General features: G+C 42.4%; 4 protein-coding genes and 1 long non-coding RNA gene across 6 annotated transcripts; 2 read left to right on the top strand and 3 right to left on the bottom strand.

Annotated features, from left to right (window-relative positions):
* Positions 1-160: 160 nt before the first annotated feature.
* On the bottom strand, positions 161-2357 carry LOC109643701 (free fatty acid receptor 3-like). 2 transcript variants are annotated; one of them, XM_069516713.1, is made up of 2 exons: positions 2219-2357; positions 161-1321 (listed from the first exon to the last, which is right to left on the bottom strand). In XM_069516713.1, the coding sequence occupies exon 2, from the start codon at positions 1285-1287 to the stop codon at positions 310-312; it is 978 nt and encodes a 325-aa protein (XP_069372814.1). In that variant the 5' UTR covers positions 1288-1321; positions 2219-2357; the 3' UTR covers positions 161-309. The 2 variants fall into 2 exon arrangements, with proteins under 2 accessions (XP_069372814.1, XP_069372813.1); XM_069516712.1 differs by having other exon boundaries at positions 161-1336; positions 2219-2356.
* Positions 2358-2885: 528 nt separating this feature from the next.
* Positions 2886-4008, top strand: LOC138405939 (uncharacterized). The gene is made up of 2 exons (XM_069516714.1): positions 2886-3654; positions 3754-4008. Exons 1-2 carry the CDS (start codon positions 2959-2961, stop codon positions 3871-3873), a joined length of 816 nt encoding a protein of 271 aa, XP_069372815.1. The 5' UTR covers positions 2886-2958; the 3' UTR covers positions 3874-4008.
* Positions 4009-6177: 2169 nt separating this feature from the next.
* LOC138405940 (uncharacterized) lies at positions 6178-6449 on the top strand. Its single transcript, XR_011239602.1, has 2 exons — positions 6178-6318; positions 6418-6449. It is a non-coding gene; the product is annotated as an uncharacterized lncRNA (long non-coding RNA).
* A 1540-nt stretch (positions 6450-7989) lies between these two features.
* On the bottom strand, positions 7990-9265 carry LOC109644092 (free fatty acid receptor 3). The gene has a single exon (XM_020109396.2). The coding sequence runs from the start codon at positions 9122-9124 to the stop codon at positions 8123-8125; it is 1002 nt and encodes a 333-aa protein (XP_019964955.2). The 5' UTR covers positions 9125-9265; the 3' UTR covers positions 7990-8122.
* A 682-nt stretch (positions 9266-9947) lies between these two features.
* tekt2 (tektin 2 (testicular)) lies at positions 9948-14506 on the bottom strand. The gene is made up of 10 exons (XM_020109401.2): positions 14366-14506; positions 13585-13747; positions 13386-13511; positions 13083-13288; positions 12854-12997; positions 12626-12740; positions 12446-12553; positions 12229-12372; positions 12051-12130; positions 9948-11819 (listed from the first exon to the last, which is right to left on the bottom strand). The coding sequence occupies exons 2-10, from the start codon at positions 13738-13740 to the stop codon at positions 11615-11617; spliced, it is 1284 nt and encodes a 427-aa protein (XP_019964960.2). The 5' UTR covers positions 13741-13747; positions 14366-14506; the 3' UTR covers positions 9948-11614.
* Between the last annotated feature and the right edge of the window lie 31 nt (positions 14507-14537).

The following is a 14537-nucleotide window of genomic DNA, read 5'->3' as shown; positions in this document are numbered from 1 at the left end:
TGAGACCTCTCAGGCACCGTGTGTCCAGCAAGTAAAAGTGCATCTTTTTTTTTTATACTCTGACGGGGAAAACATCACCTGTTACAGAGATTGTTTCATCTAAACTTTGTCCAAAGTCTCTTTCATTTGTCAGAGGAGAGAAGTGATTCCCTGTTCTTCATTCTGTCAGTTTTTAAATGATGAAATTAACAAGATCTCCCCTCATCGAAAGTCTTATGGCCAGAAGAAAAGTTTTTAAAAGTCTTATTTTCAGAAGAAAAGTTTCAAAAAGTCTTATGAAAGAAGTCATAATAAATCATTCGGTGTTTTTCATGGAGGAGCTGCTTCATTGCACTTCTCATCGTTGATGGGTCTCTGGTGCGGAGCCGCCCCACACCTCAGAATGTGCAGCTTTGCCATGATGTTCCTGAAGCAGTGGTTCAACATGCTCCTGACCGCCGCCGACGAGAAGTAGAAGATGATTGGGTCCAGGCAGGCGTTTAATGTGCTGGAGAGCAACGCTATGTTCCTCCACTCCTGGCTCTCAAAGTGGACAAACCCCACCACGTGGGAGGCATTGTAAGGCCCGAAGCAGATGGCGAATACTATCAGTGTCCCGAGTGCCAGGCCTATGGCACGCAGCCTCCGCCGCCGGCTGATGTTTGGGAGATGTGACAGGATGTGGATGAGGTTGGCGTAGCAGAAGCAGCAGATGAAGAAGGGGATGCAGAAGAGGACGATGAAGAGCTCGAGGCGGAACTGCAGAATGATCTTGAGCTCGTCCTGTGTGAAGTTATGGTAGCAGGTGGGTGGGGGTGGGCTGTGGCTGCTGCTGCTGTTGTCACCGTCTGCACCTTTGTTCCACTGGACGTAGGGTATGATGTAGACGACGCTGAGGTTCAGAGAGGTCGCCACCCAGATGGTGATGCTGGCCATCACAGCGTAGCGAGGCCTGCGACACAGGGAGTACCTGAGGGGGAAGGCCACCCCCAGGTAACGCTCCACGCTCACCGCTGTGAGGAGCAGCGTGCCGGTGTAGATGGTGACGTAGAACAGGAACCCGGTGAAGGGACACAGGGGGAAGGGCAGCAGCCAGGCCATGTCGTCCGAGGCCTCCTTCATTTTGAATGGCAGGAAAAGGAGGAAGATGAGGTCGGAGATGGTGAGGTTGAGGAGCAGGACGTCTATCGGGGTCGCCTTGCGATGCACTTTGCGGCAGAAGGTGCAGAATGCCAGGATGTTGGCGGGGACCCCCATCAGGAAGGTGAGGATGTAGACAGAGAGCAACAGGCGACTGTACAGGATCATGGTGGCTCAGAGCACGGACTCACTCACTGAGGCGCTGGACGGAAGAAAACTATTCATAATCATAATTATTTATTTTAAGAAAGCTTGAGAATTAACAGTTTTTCAGATATCACATCTTCTGAGGTTCAATAATAAAGTTTAATGGAAATCAGCAAATATTCAGAGGAAATGGAAAATGAATTCAGCTCTTAAATTTGTGAGATTTGTAGTGTCGAGAACAGAAATCAGAAATTTGAAAAAGTAAATCTATTTAAAAAAAAACATGACCCAAATGAATAGTTTAAAAATAATAATAATAATCGTATGTTTTAATCTATTCAATAGATTGTTTTATAGGATTTTATAGTTTTTTTTTATAGTTATAAGTAATAATTAACTATCATAGTTTTAAACAGACGTTACCCGACAGTAGGTTGTTTATTTGCTGGAGACTCGATTTTATATTAAAATGCTCATCATAGAAAACGGACTGAGCAGAGAAGCTGTGGCTCAATTTAATATTCGACACATAGAAATATGAAATATAACCTTTTTTTTTAATTACTCACAAAAGATCATTCAAATAAATTCTAGTCCCACCAACTTTTTCAAATCCTTTTATTATATTTTATTTCATTTTGTTTTTACTCTCACCTGTAACATTTTTATTCTTATATTTGCACTCTAATTTTGTCAAGTTGCTTTTAATCCTATTGTTTCAATTTTTCCTTTCTTACTTGTGAAGCAACGAGTAACTCTGTTTTAAAATGTTTTTGTTAATATTATAATAATCGTATTCTAATTATAAAAAGTACCAGACATCTGTCAACCATTAAACTAACTTAGAAACTGAGAAATGAAATATCATTAGAATCCAGTCTTTACAAACTTCTGACCAGGATTAAAACTCGTCTTGTAAAGACTGAACTGTTAAACTGGATTTTGAACTCACCTCTGTCAGACTTCAGGAACCAGGCTCTCCATCCCTGTGGTGCTGCGGCTGCATGCCTCTCCTCCTGGGAGCAGACTGTTAGATCACATCCCAACACGGTGGTTAATATGCCCGTCCCACTGAATCCCTGCTATCTAACCTTATACAGCGGAAATTTAATAAACAGGACCTCTGTTCAACACACTCTGCAAACATCATCTCCCAGCAACGTCACAAAACCTTGGTGTGATGTAAAGAGGAAATTTGTGGAGTTGACTCGACACAGACAAAAGGGAAGGTTGCATTAGTTAAAGTAAAATTAGATTAAGCAGCAGAAATTATATATTTTATTGAAGGAGATTCTAAACAAAGAATAAAATCACAAGAGTCACAGACATTACAAAAACAAACACATTTTTGAATAGGCTCAATTTCATTTTAATGATCAGTAGAGCTGCAACGGTTCACAGATCAGTGGGAAATTTGAAAATATTTTTATAATCACATTATTTTTTTCAGTGATGTCATGAGCAAAATACCAAAAATCTGCAGGTTACAGCTTCTTCCGTTTTTGGATTTGATGCTTTTCTTTATTGTGTATGGCAAACTTTGAACTTTGAACTTTGAACTGCTTTGAACTGCTTTGAACTTCTTTGAACTTCTTTGAACTTCTTTGAACTCTGAACAGATCAGAGCCAATTTACTGAGCTTAAAAGAGTGACATCTCTGAGTGGAACCACAGAAACGACAATCGCGAGTCAATGACAGACACACGAGAAACATCTCTCCTGCGACTTCCATTGACCACCTTTGACGACATTGACAAGACAACAGCTACGCTAGTAATGGCTTCTCCAAACAATCGTACAATGCTACAGGCCCTCATCGAAGCCCTCCTGGTTTTGAAGGAGGAGAACTGGGAGCTGGAGTCTGAAAACCTTGCCCAGGTGGATGAAAATGCCCCCCTGGAGGAGCGGATCACCACCAACAACCTCCCCTGTGAACTAAAGAGAAAGATAATGGAGCAGATGATGTCTTCTGTCTCACTTCTGTTGAGGTCCAGTAGGGACTTGACCACCTTGATTCAACATGTGGAGTCTGCAAAGGCCAGAGAGAAGGAGCTGGAGAAGAAGCTCAGAGAGATGAACATGAGGATCCAAGTGAAGGAAAAAGAGGTCGTCTGCCTGAGTGCAAATCTTCAGCTCCACCAGGTCGAGATGGAGAAGGTCCAAAATGACTGGAAGGAGAAATATGAAGCTCTGCAGGCGAGCTTTGAGGACAAGCTGAAGCTCAGCATCATCCAACATGAGGCCAGCTCCAAGGAAATAGAGAATCTGCAAAAACAGATGATAAAGTCGGAGGAGAAGCGGTCTATCGAGCAAGAGGTGTCCCTCCATAAAGTAAACAAGCAAGAAGAAGAAATATGTTCTCTGATCCAGCAGAACATTAAGCGTCAGGTAAGTTACATCAGCTCATTGTGATTTGAATCTTATGGATCGTCGGTTTGACTTTGAAAAAGAAAAAGAGTGAAACTTATATTGTCTCTGTCTTTTCAGGAACTCCTATTGATGAATGACAAGCAGAGGATGAAGAAGGAGAAAAAGGAGAAGAAGGAAAAGGGAGAAGTAACAATGAGGAGGAAGTTCTCCAGTTTTGCTCTCAAACTCTTCAGATAGTCTTAATCTCTTCTCCAGTCCCTCCTCTCTCTCTGCCCTGTCAATCACCCCCTCATCCCAACTCCCCCCACTCCCTTACCCCTGATACCCCCTCCCCACCCTATTCCCTCCCTAACCCCCCCCTCCTTTCCTACCGTCCTTACCCTCCCTCCCTCCCTTTCTTACTGTCCACTCCAGAATGACATTTCTTACTCTGCAAACATCATCTCTCAGCAACGTCACAAAACCTTGGTGTGATGTAAAGAGGAAATTTGTGGAGTTGACTCGACACAGACAAAAGGGAAGGTTGCATTAGTTAAAGTAAAATTTTATATGCAGCAGAAATTATATATTTTATGAATGGAGATTCTAAACAAAGAATAAAATCACAAGAGTCACAGACATTACAAAAACAAGCACATTTTCAAGTTAGAGTTGATCAGTAGAGCTGCAACGGCTCACAGATCAGTCAATCAACAGGAAATTTGCAATTACTTTTATAATCATATCATTTTTTCAGTGATGTCATGAGCAAAATACCAAAAATCTGCAGGTTACAGCTTCTTACGTGTTTGGATTTGATGCTTCTCTTTATCGTGTATGACAATAAACTGTTGTTCAGACAAAACCTCTGGCTCTTTTTATTCACTATTTCACATTGAAGTTATTGTTATTATTTTCTTACATTTTAAAGACAAGATGATTTAGGAAATGATGGACAGATTAAGTAGCCGCAGCCCTGGTGTCCTGTATCTGGATTAGGATCATTTGATAGATCCAAACGTACTTGTTATTAGAAGTATTGTCATATATGTTCTATATAATCTTTCTTATATATGTTATTTCTTTCATGCACTTACAAACTCTTACATCTGTGTAACTTCCCGAAACAAACAGTAAAATAAACCCTGATGTGTTGATTGAATTTGTATATAAAGATAATCCTTGATTTCCTGTAGAAATCATACGTGTGGTTTCAGTTGTCAGTCCAGGTCACATGACAACTACAATCTTATGGAACGGTTTGCGTATCGGTCAAATCGCTTGACCGATGATGCCATCGCCACTTCCCTGCATGCTGCCCTCACACATCTGGACTCTAACATTCTCAAAAACTATTTTTGCACATATCACTGTTTTCACTTTTTTTTCAATGAGCTCTTTATTTTTTGCATGAATGTTGATTGCACTACTTTTTTTCATAACCTCATCTGTTTTTGCACTGCCATAATCTGCACTGCCATACCTACAGATCCCGTCAATTCTGTATCTGTATGTGCCTTAAGTTCTATCACTTTATTCTTATTTATCTTATGTCTCACTACCTCATTATAGTTTCTGATTTTAGTTCTGGTTTAGATTTTTACTTCACTTTCATGCACTGTTACATTTTTATACACTGGTTTTCACTTTTATGCACTGTCCATAGTTTAAATACACAGTCCTCTACACTTCTATGCACTGTTTATAGTTTTACACATGGTTACAGTACAGTCCGATTCCACAATTTGGTGTTTATTGTTTTATTATTATTGTTGTTTATTCAATGTTTACTTTAACACCACAGGTTTGAGAGTCTCGCAGTTTCAATACTACATATGTCCTGTACATTTGAAGAATTGACAATAAAGCAAATTTTTAACTTCTTTGAACTTCTTTGAACTTCTTTGAACTCCTTTGAACAGATCAGAGCCAATTTACTGATCTTAAAAGAGTGACATCTCTGATTGGAACCACAGAAACGACAATTGCAAGTCAATGACAGACACACGAGAAACATCTCTCCTGCGACTTCCATTGATCACCTCTTACGACCGTGAAAAGACAACAGCTACGCGAGTAATGGCTTCTCCAAACCATCGTACAATGCAACAGGCCCTCCATGAAGCCCTCCTGGTTTCGAAGGAGGAGAACTGGGAGCTGGAGTCTGAAAACCTTGCCCAGGTGGATGAAAATGCCGCCCTGGAGGAGCGGATCACCACCAACAACCTCCCCTGTGAACTAAAGAGAAAGATAATGGAGCAGATGATGTCTTCTGCCTCACTTCTGTTGAAGTCCAGTAGGGACTTGACCACCTTGATTCAACATGTGGAGTCTGCAAAGGAGTCTGCAAAGGCCAGAGAGAAGGAGCTGGAGAAGAAGCTCAGAGAGATGAACATGAGGATCCAAGTGAAGGAAAAAGAGGTCGTCTGCCTGAGTGCAGATCTTCAGCTCCACCAGGTCAAGATGGAGAAGGTCCAAAATGACTGGAAGGAGAAATATGAAGCTCTGCAGGCGAGCTTTGAGGACAAGCTGAAGCTCAGTCACATCCAACATGAGGTCAGCTCCAAGGAAATAGAGAATCTGTGAAAACAGATGATAAAGTCGGAGGAGAAGTGGTCTATCGAGCAAGAGGTGTCCCTCCAGAAAGTAAATAAGCAAGAAGTAGAAATATGTTCTCTGATCCAGCAGAACATTAAGCGTCAGGTAAGTTACATCAGCTCATTGTGATTTGAATCTTATGGATCGTCGGTTTGACTTTGAAAAAGAAAAAGAGTGAAACTTATATTGTCTCTGTCTTTTCAGGAACTCCTATTGATGAACGACAAGCAGAGGATGAAGAAGTAGAAAAGGGACAAAAAGGAGAAGAAGAAGCAGCAGCAGCAGCAAGAAAAGGAGAAACGGGAAAGAAAGAAGATGGAGAAGAAGGAAAAGGGAGAAGTAACAATCACCCCCTCATCCTGACTCCCCCCACTCCCTTGCCCCTGATACCCCCTCCCCACCCTATACCCTCCCTCCCTTTCTTACTGTCCACTTCAGACTGACATTTCTTACAAAATAAAGTATTTTCATTGAGATGAAAGTTTGCTCTTTTATTACAGATAAACAATCTAAATGATAAAACGTTTCTATATTTTTAAAAAATCAATACCTATATATTATTTATACATATATGTATTATTTGAACTGGGAAACACTCACACGTTCTCCACAGCTGCACTATTCTCAGATTTAATTCTATTATTTTAAGAGAAACCAATAGATTATATATTTACTTAACTCAGGTATATTCATTTTGTTTTTCCTGCTCGTGAATCTGCATCCAAATACACATATTAATTCACAGTTATTGGATAATTTGTATATAATGGACTATTCTAAACAATAGCTTTACTTCCTTTCAGGTATTATCAGAGTTTATGAGATCAGTTTTGCAGAATTTCACCTCTGACCTTTATCTGTCTGCTGTAGCAGTGATGAAGCTAAATGTTCCCCAGAGGTTCATACAGATGTTGTTAATGGTGTTAATTCATGATGCTCCAGTGAGGCTGCAGGTTCATGTACTAACAAAACAACAGAAAATGTCTCATAAAGTTCTTCACATCTGTGGGAATGAAAAATCTGAGGTTCATAGATGTGCAGCCTCACATTGATTTGCATATGATTGACATATTCGATAATTGATCCTCTTGAGTCAAGACTGTAAACTGTGACGAAAACTGAATGATGAGAGATGAACCTTCTCAAAAAAATGAGCAATAATCATTAATCCACAAATAGCCACTAGAAGTGGAATCAAACCTCATTTTATTTATAATCGAAATAATTCTTAGAAACGTGCCACACAACCCTGAACCACATCAGGGGCCGGATGCATGATTTATTTTTTTTACTTTCTTGAACATTGTGAGATCTCAATTTAAAAATCATGTATTTTTCTTGGGCTGATATGAATTTACTGCAGATCTTGTGTTTACTTTCACTTCATACCTGAAGCCATATTCAGTGAGAAACGTCCTGTTTGTCCAATGTCATCGTCTTTTACTGAGAACATGGAAGCGTGGAAGTGATTCCTTTGTTACAGTAGCTGACACCAGATGGAGACATTTGTCACCAGGTGAATAGTCATGGTTAAGAGCTGTTTGAGTCTGAGAGAGTTTCAGTTACATGCTGGTAAAACGATGATAATATAATATTTCTCCTTTTCTTATAAGTTGACAATACGACCATTCCCATTGGATAAAACACTCACAGGACAATGGTTTACTTTTTATCATCAGCAAAACCACAGACGCAACTCTGGAACATGAACACTCCACATTTGTTGAAACTTGCAAAAGTGCATTGATATTATCTGGATTGTTTGTGGGTCCATTCATGTGGAGGAGGTGCTGGATGGAGTCAGGCAGAATTAACGATGCTACACTTTCTAGATGTTGCACAGGCACATGAAGTATCTTCCATCAGTCAATGAATGTCTCCTCTTATTTCCTGAGGTTCCTCTGTGACCTCACTCCTGACTGACCTTAGTCACCTCCGCCCCTGCCTGGCTCCTCTCAGAGAGCGTCGGTGCTGGCTTGACCTTTTCAGCACCATTGGTATTAATACACTGATGCCGACCCCCATCAATTCGGCTGAAGTGACTTTGCCGACCACAGATTCTTCCCATGATGCCCCTGGACACTGCCGGCGACAGCATCAGCATGACCGCAGGTTCCAGGAAAACGTTACAGGAGCTTGTCAGCATAGCATACGCCCGCCACTCCACATTTTCTTTCAACGCAAACCCCACAATGTGTGAGGTGTTGTAGGGCGCGTAGCACACCACGAACACGGTGAGGGTGGAGAGCGCAACAGTCAGGACTCTCCTCTTCCCCATAAGAGGCAAATTGGAGCGCCACACAAGAGTAACGCAGCGCAGTGTACAGAACGACGTCACTACCAGGGGCAAGAGAAACAGCAAAATGGCCATCTCCAGACGCAGAGGCAGCAGAACGGCCAGCTGCGAGGCGTTGAAATTTTCAAAGCAAGCTGAGGTGTCATCCGTGACAGAGACAAAGTGAGCGCCCCCTTCAGCCACTAGGCCACCGCTGAGGTGGAGCAGCACCAACACCCACAGGGCAACGCTGATGATGCAAGAGATTCGAGCATGGCGGTATCTCTTGTAGATAATCGGGAATGCGATGCTGAGGTAGCGGCCCACTGTCACAGCGGTGATGAAAAGGCAGCTGCCATACAGCGAGGAGAAGAGGAAGAAGTTGTACACGGGGCAGACAAGCGGTGGCAGCCTCCAGCCCTGCAGCAAGGTCTCCATGGCCTTGACGGGCAGCCAGGCCACGAGCACCAGGTTGGCCAGGCACAGATTGAGGGCATAGACCACGTTGGGGGTGGCGCCGCGCTTGCGGGCTTTGCGCACGTACACGAAGAGGACCAGCAGGTTGGCGGGAAGGCCCAGCAGGAAGGTGAAGGTGTGGACGAAGAGAGCGACGCAGTCCTTGAAGGCCACCTGCATTTCTTCAGTTTGGGACACGGAAACCGACAGGTACAGGAAGTCTGGAGAAAAGGTTGGACTCCCACAAAATCTCAACAGAGAAAAACAAATTCATAAACCCCATCTTTCAAAAGTCAAATTCTCCATGAATGGTGACCAAGTTCGAGTTTTTCCTCCGTCATGTTCAGATTCAACAGAAACTCTGAGACAGGTGACAGCAACGAAAAAAAAGGAGGCGGTGGCCTCAATGGTGCTGATGCATGTGGGCTCGGCGAGGGCGAGGTGCACATGACATCGTGACAGAGATGCAGATAAGAAGATGCAGCCACTCATGCAGACGGAGGGGGCATTTTAACAGGCACCAGGCTGCCTTAATTGCCCTCTCAGTGGAGAGCAGCAGACAGGTAGCATCTGGACCCTGAAGTGAAATGATTCAGAATAATTCAGCATGTCAGGAAGCACACGGCTGTTTAAATGAACTGAAGTGCCAAGCAGTAAAGTCATAAATGTGCTTAAGTTGATGGTCAATGGCGATTAGAAGACGATTCGCGCTTTGTGACTTGTTTGTGGTGCAAAATTTATGGCAGAGAATGAATGTGTTTGTGCGAAAGAAGAGTGGGTGTGTCATGTAAAAGGCTTTTTGGTGAAAGAAAATGGAACAGAAAATAATGTGTTGTTGTAGAGACGTTTTATTGGAGCAGAATGACGGCTACTGAGAAGCATCTTTCCAAGAAAAGATCTGCGGCTCGCCAAAACAGACGGCTGCCTGCTCTTTGATTGTTGTGGTTGATCCGATTTTTCAAAAACAAATGTGAATAACTTTGAGTCATCTGAATGTGATGTAATGACGACACCTTTTTATTACCTGAAGTGAAAGTGACATCAGCACAGGCTTTTCTCAGGAAGATGGTTTTATGAGTTCCGGTGAAGATGCCAAAATAACAACTGTAGTTTTATGTTCATTAGTAGTGAATTTTTTTTTTCCAGTGAAAGATCAAAAAGTTGAATCAATAAATCAAAATCATACGATTAAAAATTTGATGAGATGATACATTTCAAAATAGCAATTCATCAAATTGAGACAATTTTAGCGAGTTACTTAATGTCACTCAATGTAATGACTTACTGGGTTTTTAACAACTCAAAAACAACAATTCCCCTTCTCATTGACTGTAAATGAAGATGGACGACCTGACAGCTCCCAAAAGTGAAGCCAAAGTATTTCAGTCGCAACGTCGTCCATCTTTACGAACAGTATAATGATTGTCTCAATTATCAATTTCAAGGTGTGGTGACAACTGATAATCAGAAACTTTTAAAAACAGACTTTCTATGCAAACATTTCCAAAAAACAGACCTCTATTACTTTAAATCCTCATAAAGTGCAGCGACTGACACAAACATCCATTTGAAGTCGTTACTACTGAGGCACGTGAGAGTTACGATGGTTTATTGACTTACAGACCCTGCTTAGTGCCTGTTTACCAGATTTTTTATCTAAACCTCGTTCACTGCATGAGTAAAACTTCACATCATTATCGCCGTCTTCATTCAGTTCATCAAACAACACGACGAAGCAAAACAAAGCCATTCCAGTTAATGGTCGATTAAAGTAGAGACGACCAGACGAGAACTTGAGTCGCTTCAGTTAAGTACTTTTCAGATGCCGGAAATATCTCCACGAGTTAATGTTTCATCGAGGTCTGAATATTTGTAATTTCTTATAAAAGTTAAGCAAACATGCATAAAACATAATTGGTCACTACTAGAAGTCAATTACACACAAACACAAACAGGTTAAAACAGGTCAGAGGAACGTTTTTGAAAGACGACGACAGGTCTATTTAAAATAATAAGATAAAGGAAAGAGCCTTTTTACCTTAGCACAGACTGGGTGGATGATAATTCATTTTAAATTTCATTTAGTAATAGAAATCCCCAGTTTATTCAAGGTAATTTGACGTCTCCGCTAAAACTTCCAGGGCAAACGATGCATGATGAAGGAAAAACACACATTATTCAGTCGCCAGTTTTTTCCCTCGGCTGTTTGTTTTGGTCACTGGTAATGGATCCCGATTATTTATTACCATGTGAATAAAACTTTACTACATCCCCTCATCCGTGAATATCGTGTATCCGTGTTGTGCCTGAGTCACATCAGGAGGATTTTCCTCCGCTGCTTCACAACGACATCAAACAAGGTCTTTTGTTGTTGTTTTGTTATTAATTCTACGTCTAAAAAGATTTAATTAAAACCCAGTGTTTATCTTTCAGACAGAAACATTTTCAATATGAAGAATATTCACCATTCAGTTGGTTATAGAGCCCAAAAGAATGAATCCCCTTGTGTGGCTGCAGAGGGCGCTGTTGTTTTGTAAATGTTACACAGTGTTGCTTTAAGTGTTGCAGTGCTCTCCGTTATGTGCTAAGTGTTAAAACGTGAAGTCAAAGCTAGAAATGTATTATTTTCTAAGTAGATCTCCTCCCTTCAGAAACATGGACACCATCTTCTCACTGAGCCAGCAGCTGCAGGTTGCTCCTCCCACTGGAGTTGGTGAGCGGAACCAGCAGCACCGGGGATTTACCGGAGCAGGAGGCCGCCGTCAGGTGTGAGCGGGTGTTCATGCTTCGTTGTTCCAGAGACAGAGCTTCCTGTTTCCTGGAGAGATCCTCCAGCATGCGGGCGTGATGGAGCTTCATCTTCTGCAGAGACTGTCTGAGTGAGGGATGAAAGAGTTAATTATTCATCAACATGTACAATACAACCTGTAAAGTATTCTGTTTGATTTCTTATGTCTAATCCCTAAAAACTGAATGTTGCTTTGTTATTTTGTCTTTTGATGCTCACAGTTATCTTTGACCATTTATCTTTGAAGCCTGTTTTTGCTGAAGAGCAGATGAAGAAAAACGTGAAATAACCGTCAGGTCCATAAAAACAAAGACTCACTGCGCCTCTGACAGCTTTTGTTTCAGAGCTGTGATTGTGGCCTTCAGCTGATGGACTTCATGAACAAGACCGTGTTGAACCTGTCGACAAACAACAAACACAAAATCATTTCAGAGGAATCTTCTTGTACTTTTGAGGAAAACACTTCACAGGCTGACATTCTGTATTTATTAGGAACCTCGTCTCTGCACAGGTCCATCCCGGGTCGGTTGGTCCTGTTCTCCAGTCTGGTGTGAGCCAGTTTCAGATTGGCCGTCTTCGCCTGCATATCTGTATCCAGTCCCTTGATGTCATCTTCCATTTCCGTCATTTCATCTTCAGTCTGTGGACAAACACAATCTCCATTTAACAGTTAAAGATAAATACCCGTCCTTACAAGCTGTTAGACGTCTTACATTTCTAATTTGCCACTCCAGCTGGTCGCGGGCCTGCTCCTCATCGTGATTGCGTTTACGAAGAGCGAACTCTGTCGCCCGCCACTGAAACGCCAAATCATTCTGCAGCTGAAAAACAGAAGAAGACAAATAAAGTTTTCATTATTATTCCATGATCAGATGTAGTTCACTCACACCTACCTGAGCTCTGGTGAGACTCATGTCCTCCCTCATGTGATGGGACACCTGCATGGCCTCCTGAGCCCGAGCGACGTTATACCGGCTGAACTGGACCCACTCCTGAGGAGTGGAGGAGCTACAACAACAACACATTTCTACCTTTTAGATAATGAGACATATTTAAACCAGGACCTCTGAAAAAACCATTGAAATTAATAAAATTCTGCTTTTGAGAAACCCCTTAATTACCCTGATGGAATGCGAGTGGGGTTGGTCTTCAGGGAGATCTCAGGGGACTTTATTGTAAGTGACAAACAGGACATGTCTATATCCAGAGCGTCCATCTTGTTCTGAAGGTCAGAGGTCAGCTGATGTCGAGCCTCCTGCAAAACGCTGCGAATGAGAACAGAGGTGGTCAGAGAGAAAAACCAAAACAGAAAGTGGTCTTTGTGAAATACGTGCTTGACACCACGCTCACCACAGCTGTGCGAAGGCCTTGTCGACGTGCTGCTGCAGAACCTGCTGCACTCTACCGATCAGCTGCACTTCTGTCTTCAGCTGCTCGTCCACAGGGTCAGTGACCAGCTCGGAGCGTCGTCGTCCCTCCCTCAGCGTCAGACACTCGGTACTGACCTCAAAGGGAAGAGCGGTCGCAGCCAAGGCCTGCTCCGTCTGCTCTTTACACTGGTACCAACACAACAAGGCCGAGGCGACGTCACTGTGAGTCCAGTGATGTTTATATACTTGTATAAACACGTTTTTGGGTTTTTCGAACACTCACCAGGGTCAGAGCCTCCATCTCTTCATCCACTTTCCGTGCACAGGTTTGCAAAGCTTCCTTCCATCGAGCCACGTCCCAAACTCGGTCACTCAGCTTACGAGAGGTATCACTCTCATCCCAGGCGGTCTGCAGAGAAAATAAGATGTGTACCTGGTGTGTACATCTGATGGAGGATCTGACGTGCCGTTTGAACACCCACCGAGCAGTTGGTCTCATTGCGGAGGGACCTCCCCTCTTGTCGGACCCCGTTGGAAACATGTCTCTCGTGTCCAGCTGTGGCCGACAGCTGCTGGTTGCTGCTGAGCCACTCTGACACACTGAGGCGAAGGCCGGGCTTTGCAGGAAGTGCAGACATCCCTGGACTGCAGCAACGACATGCACACAACTCAATATATTATAGAGGCTTAGTCTACTCCTGCATACTCAAAGTATTCTTATTTATTCTTATTACAGTCGTTACTGTCAATCTCTATTGCTTCGTGTTCATTACAGCTACACCACTTTTCTTTTGCCAAAGATTTCCCACTGGTTTGTCTTGAATGTTAAAACTTCTACTTTTAACGAATATCACACTTTCAAACATCATTAATAACTGAGCTTCCAAATCCATATGAAATCAGCTTGTTGCAAAAACACTGCATATTTTTAATTATTGCAACGTTTTGAGATTTTGCACATTTTATAGTAACGCAGAGGCAGTGTTCATGTATAAGTATATATATATATATATATATATATATATATCAGGATATGGATCAGGTGACAGATCAACATGAATCTGTTTCCATCAACATTTTAATTCAAAGAGTGAATTTACAGTTTGAAACCACAAAGTCTTCACCAGCTCACCCACACAAACACTGTTGTCATAAAATGGCGGATCTGATCTTTTTCACCCAGAACCTGGAACTTCTCTCACTCGTCGCTGCAGTTTGTTAAACTTGTTCAAATCTAAATCTTCAAGTTAAAGTTTGACTCACCAGAGTTTCTCTAATGTTCAGACAGCCGGCGCGTGCTGGTTTATCTCCTATAGCAACAAGTTCCCCTGTCGTCTCCAGGCAACAAGACACAAGGTCCGGCTTCAATAATTAATTTGTCATGGCAACGTTTGTTGATGCGGCTCTTTCTGTGTCATCATCGACCACCAGGGGG

This window comes from Paralichthys olivaceus, chromosome 20, assembly GCF_024713975.1.
Source record: "Paralichthys olivaceus isolate ysfri-2021 chromosome 20, ASM2471397v2, whole genome shotgun sequence".
Taxonomy (NCBI): Eukaryota; Metazoa; Chordata; class Actinopteri; order Pleuronectiformes; family Paralichthyidae; genus Paralichthys; species Paralichthys olivaceus.
The sequence above is the reverse complement of the archived record's forward strand: the minus strand, read 5'-3'. Positions and strand labels throughout refer to the sequence as shown.

Bases quoted from the DNA above. Each gene is read 5' to 3' on its own strand.
- LOC109643701 (XM_069516713.1), bottom strand. From the start codon at position 1,287: ATGATCCTGTACAGTCGCCTGTTGCTCTCTGTCTACATCCTCACCTTC.
- LOC138405939 (XM_069516714.1), top strand. From the start codon at position 2,959: ATGACAGACACACGAGAAACATCTCTCCTGCGACTTCCATTGACCACC. The intron at 3,655-3,753 runs GTAAGTTACATC...CTGTCTTTTCAG, and splicing joins AGCAGAACATTAAGCGTCAG to GAACTCCTATTGATGAATGA.
- LOC109644092 (XM_020109396.2), bottom strand. From the start codon at position 9,124: ATGCAGGTGGCCTTCAAGGACTGCGTCGCTCTCTTCGTCCACACCTTC.
- tekt2 (XM_020109401.2), bottom strand. From the start codon at position 13,740: ATGTCTGCACTTCCTGCAAAGCCCGGCCTTCGCCTCAGTGTGTCAGAG. The intron at 13,512-13,584 runs GTGGGTGTTCAA...TTTTCTCTGCAG, and splicing joins GCAATGAGACCAACTGCTCG to ACCGCCTGGGATGAGAGTGA. The intron at 12,131-12,228 runs GTTCCTAATAAA...GTTTGTCGACAG, and splicing joins TGGACCTGTGCAGAGACGAG to GTTCAACACGGTCTTGTTCA.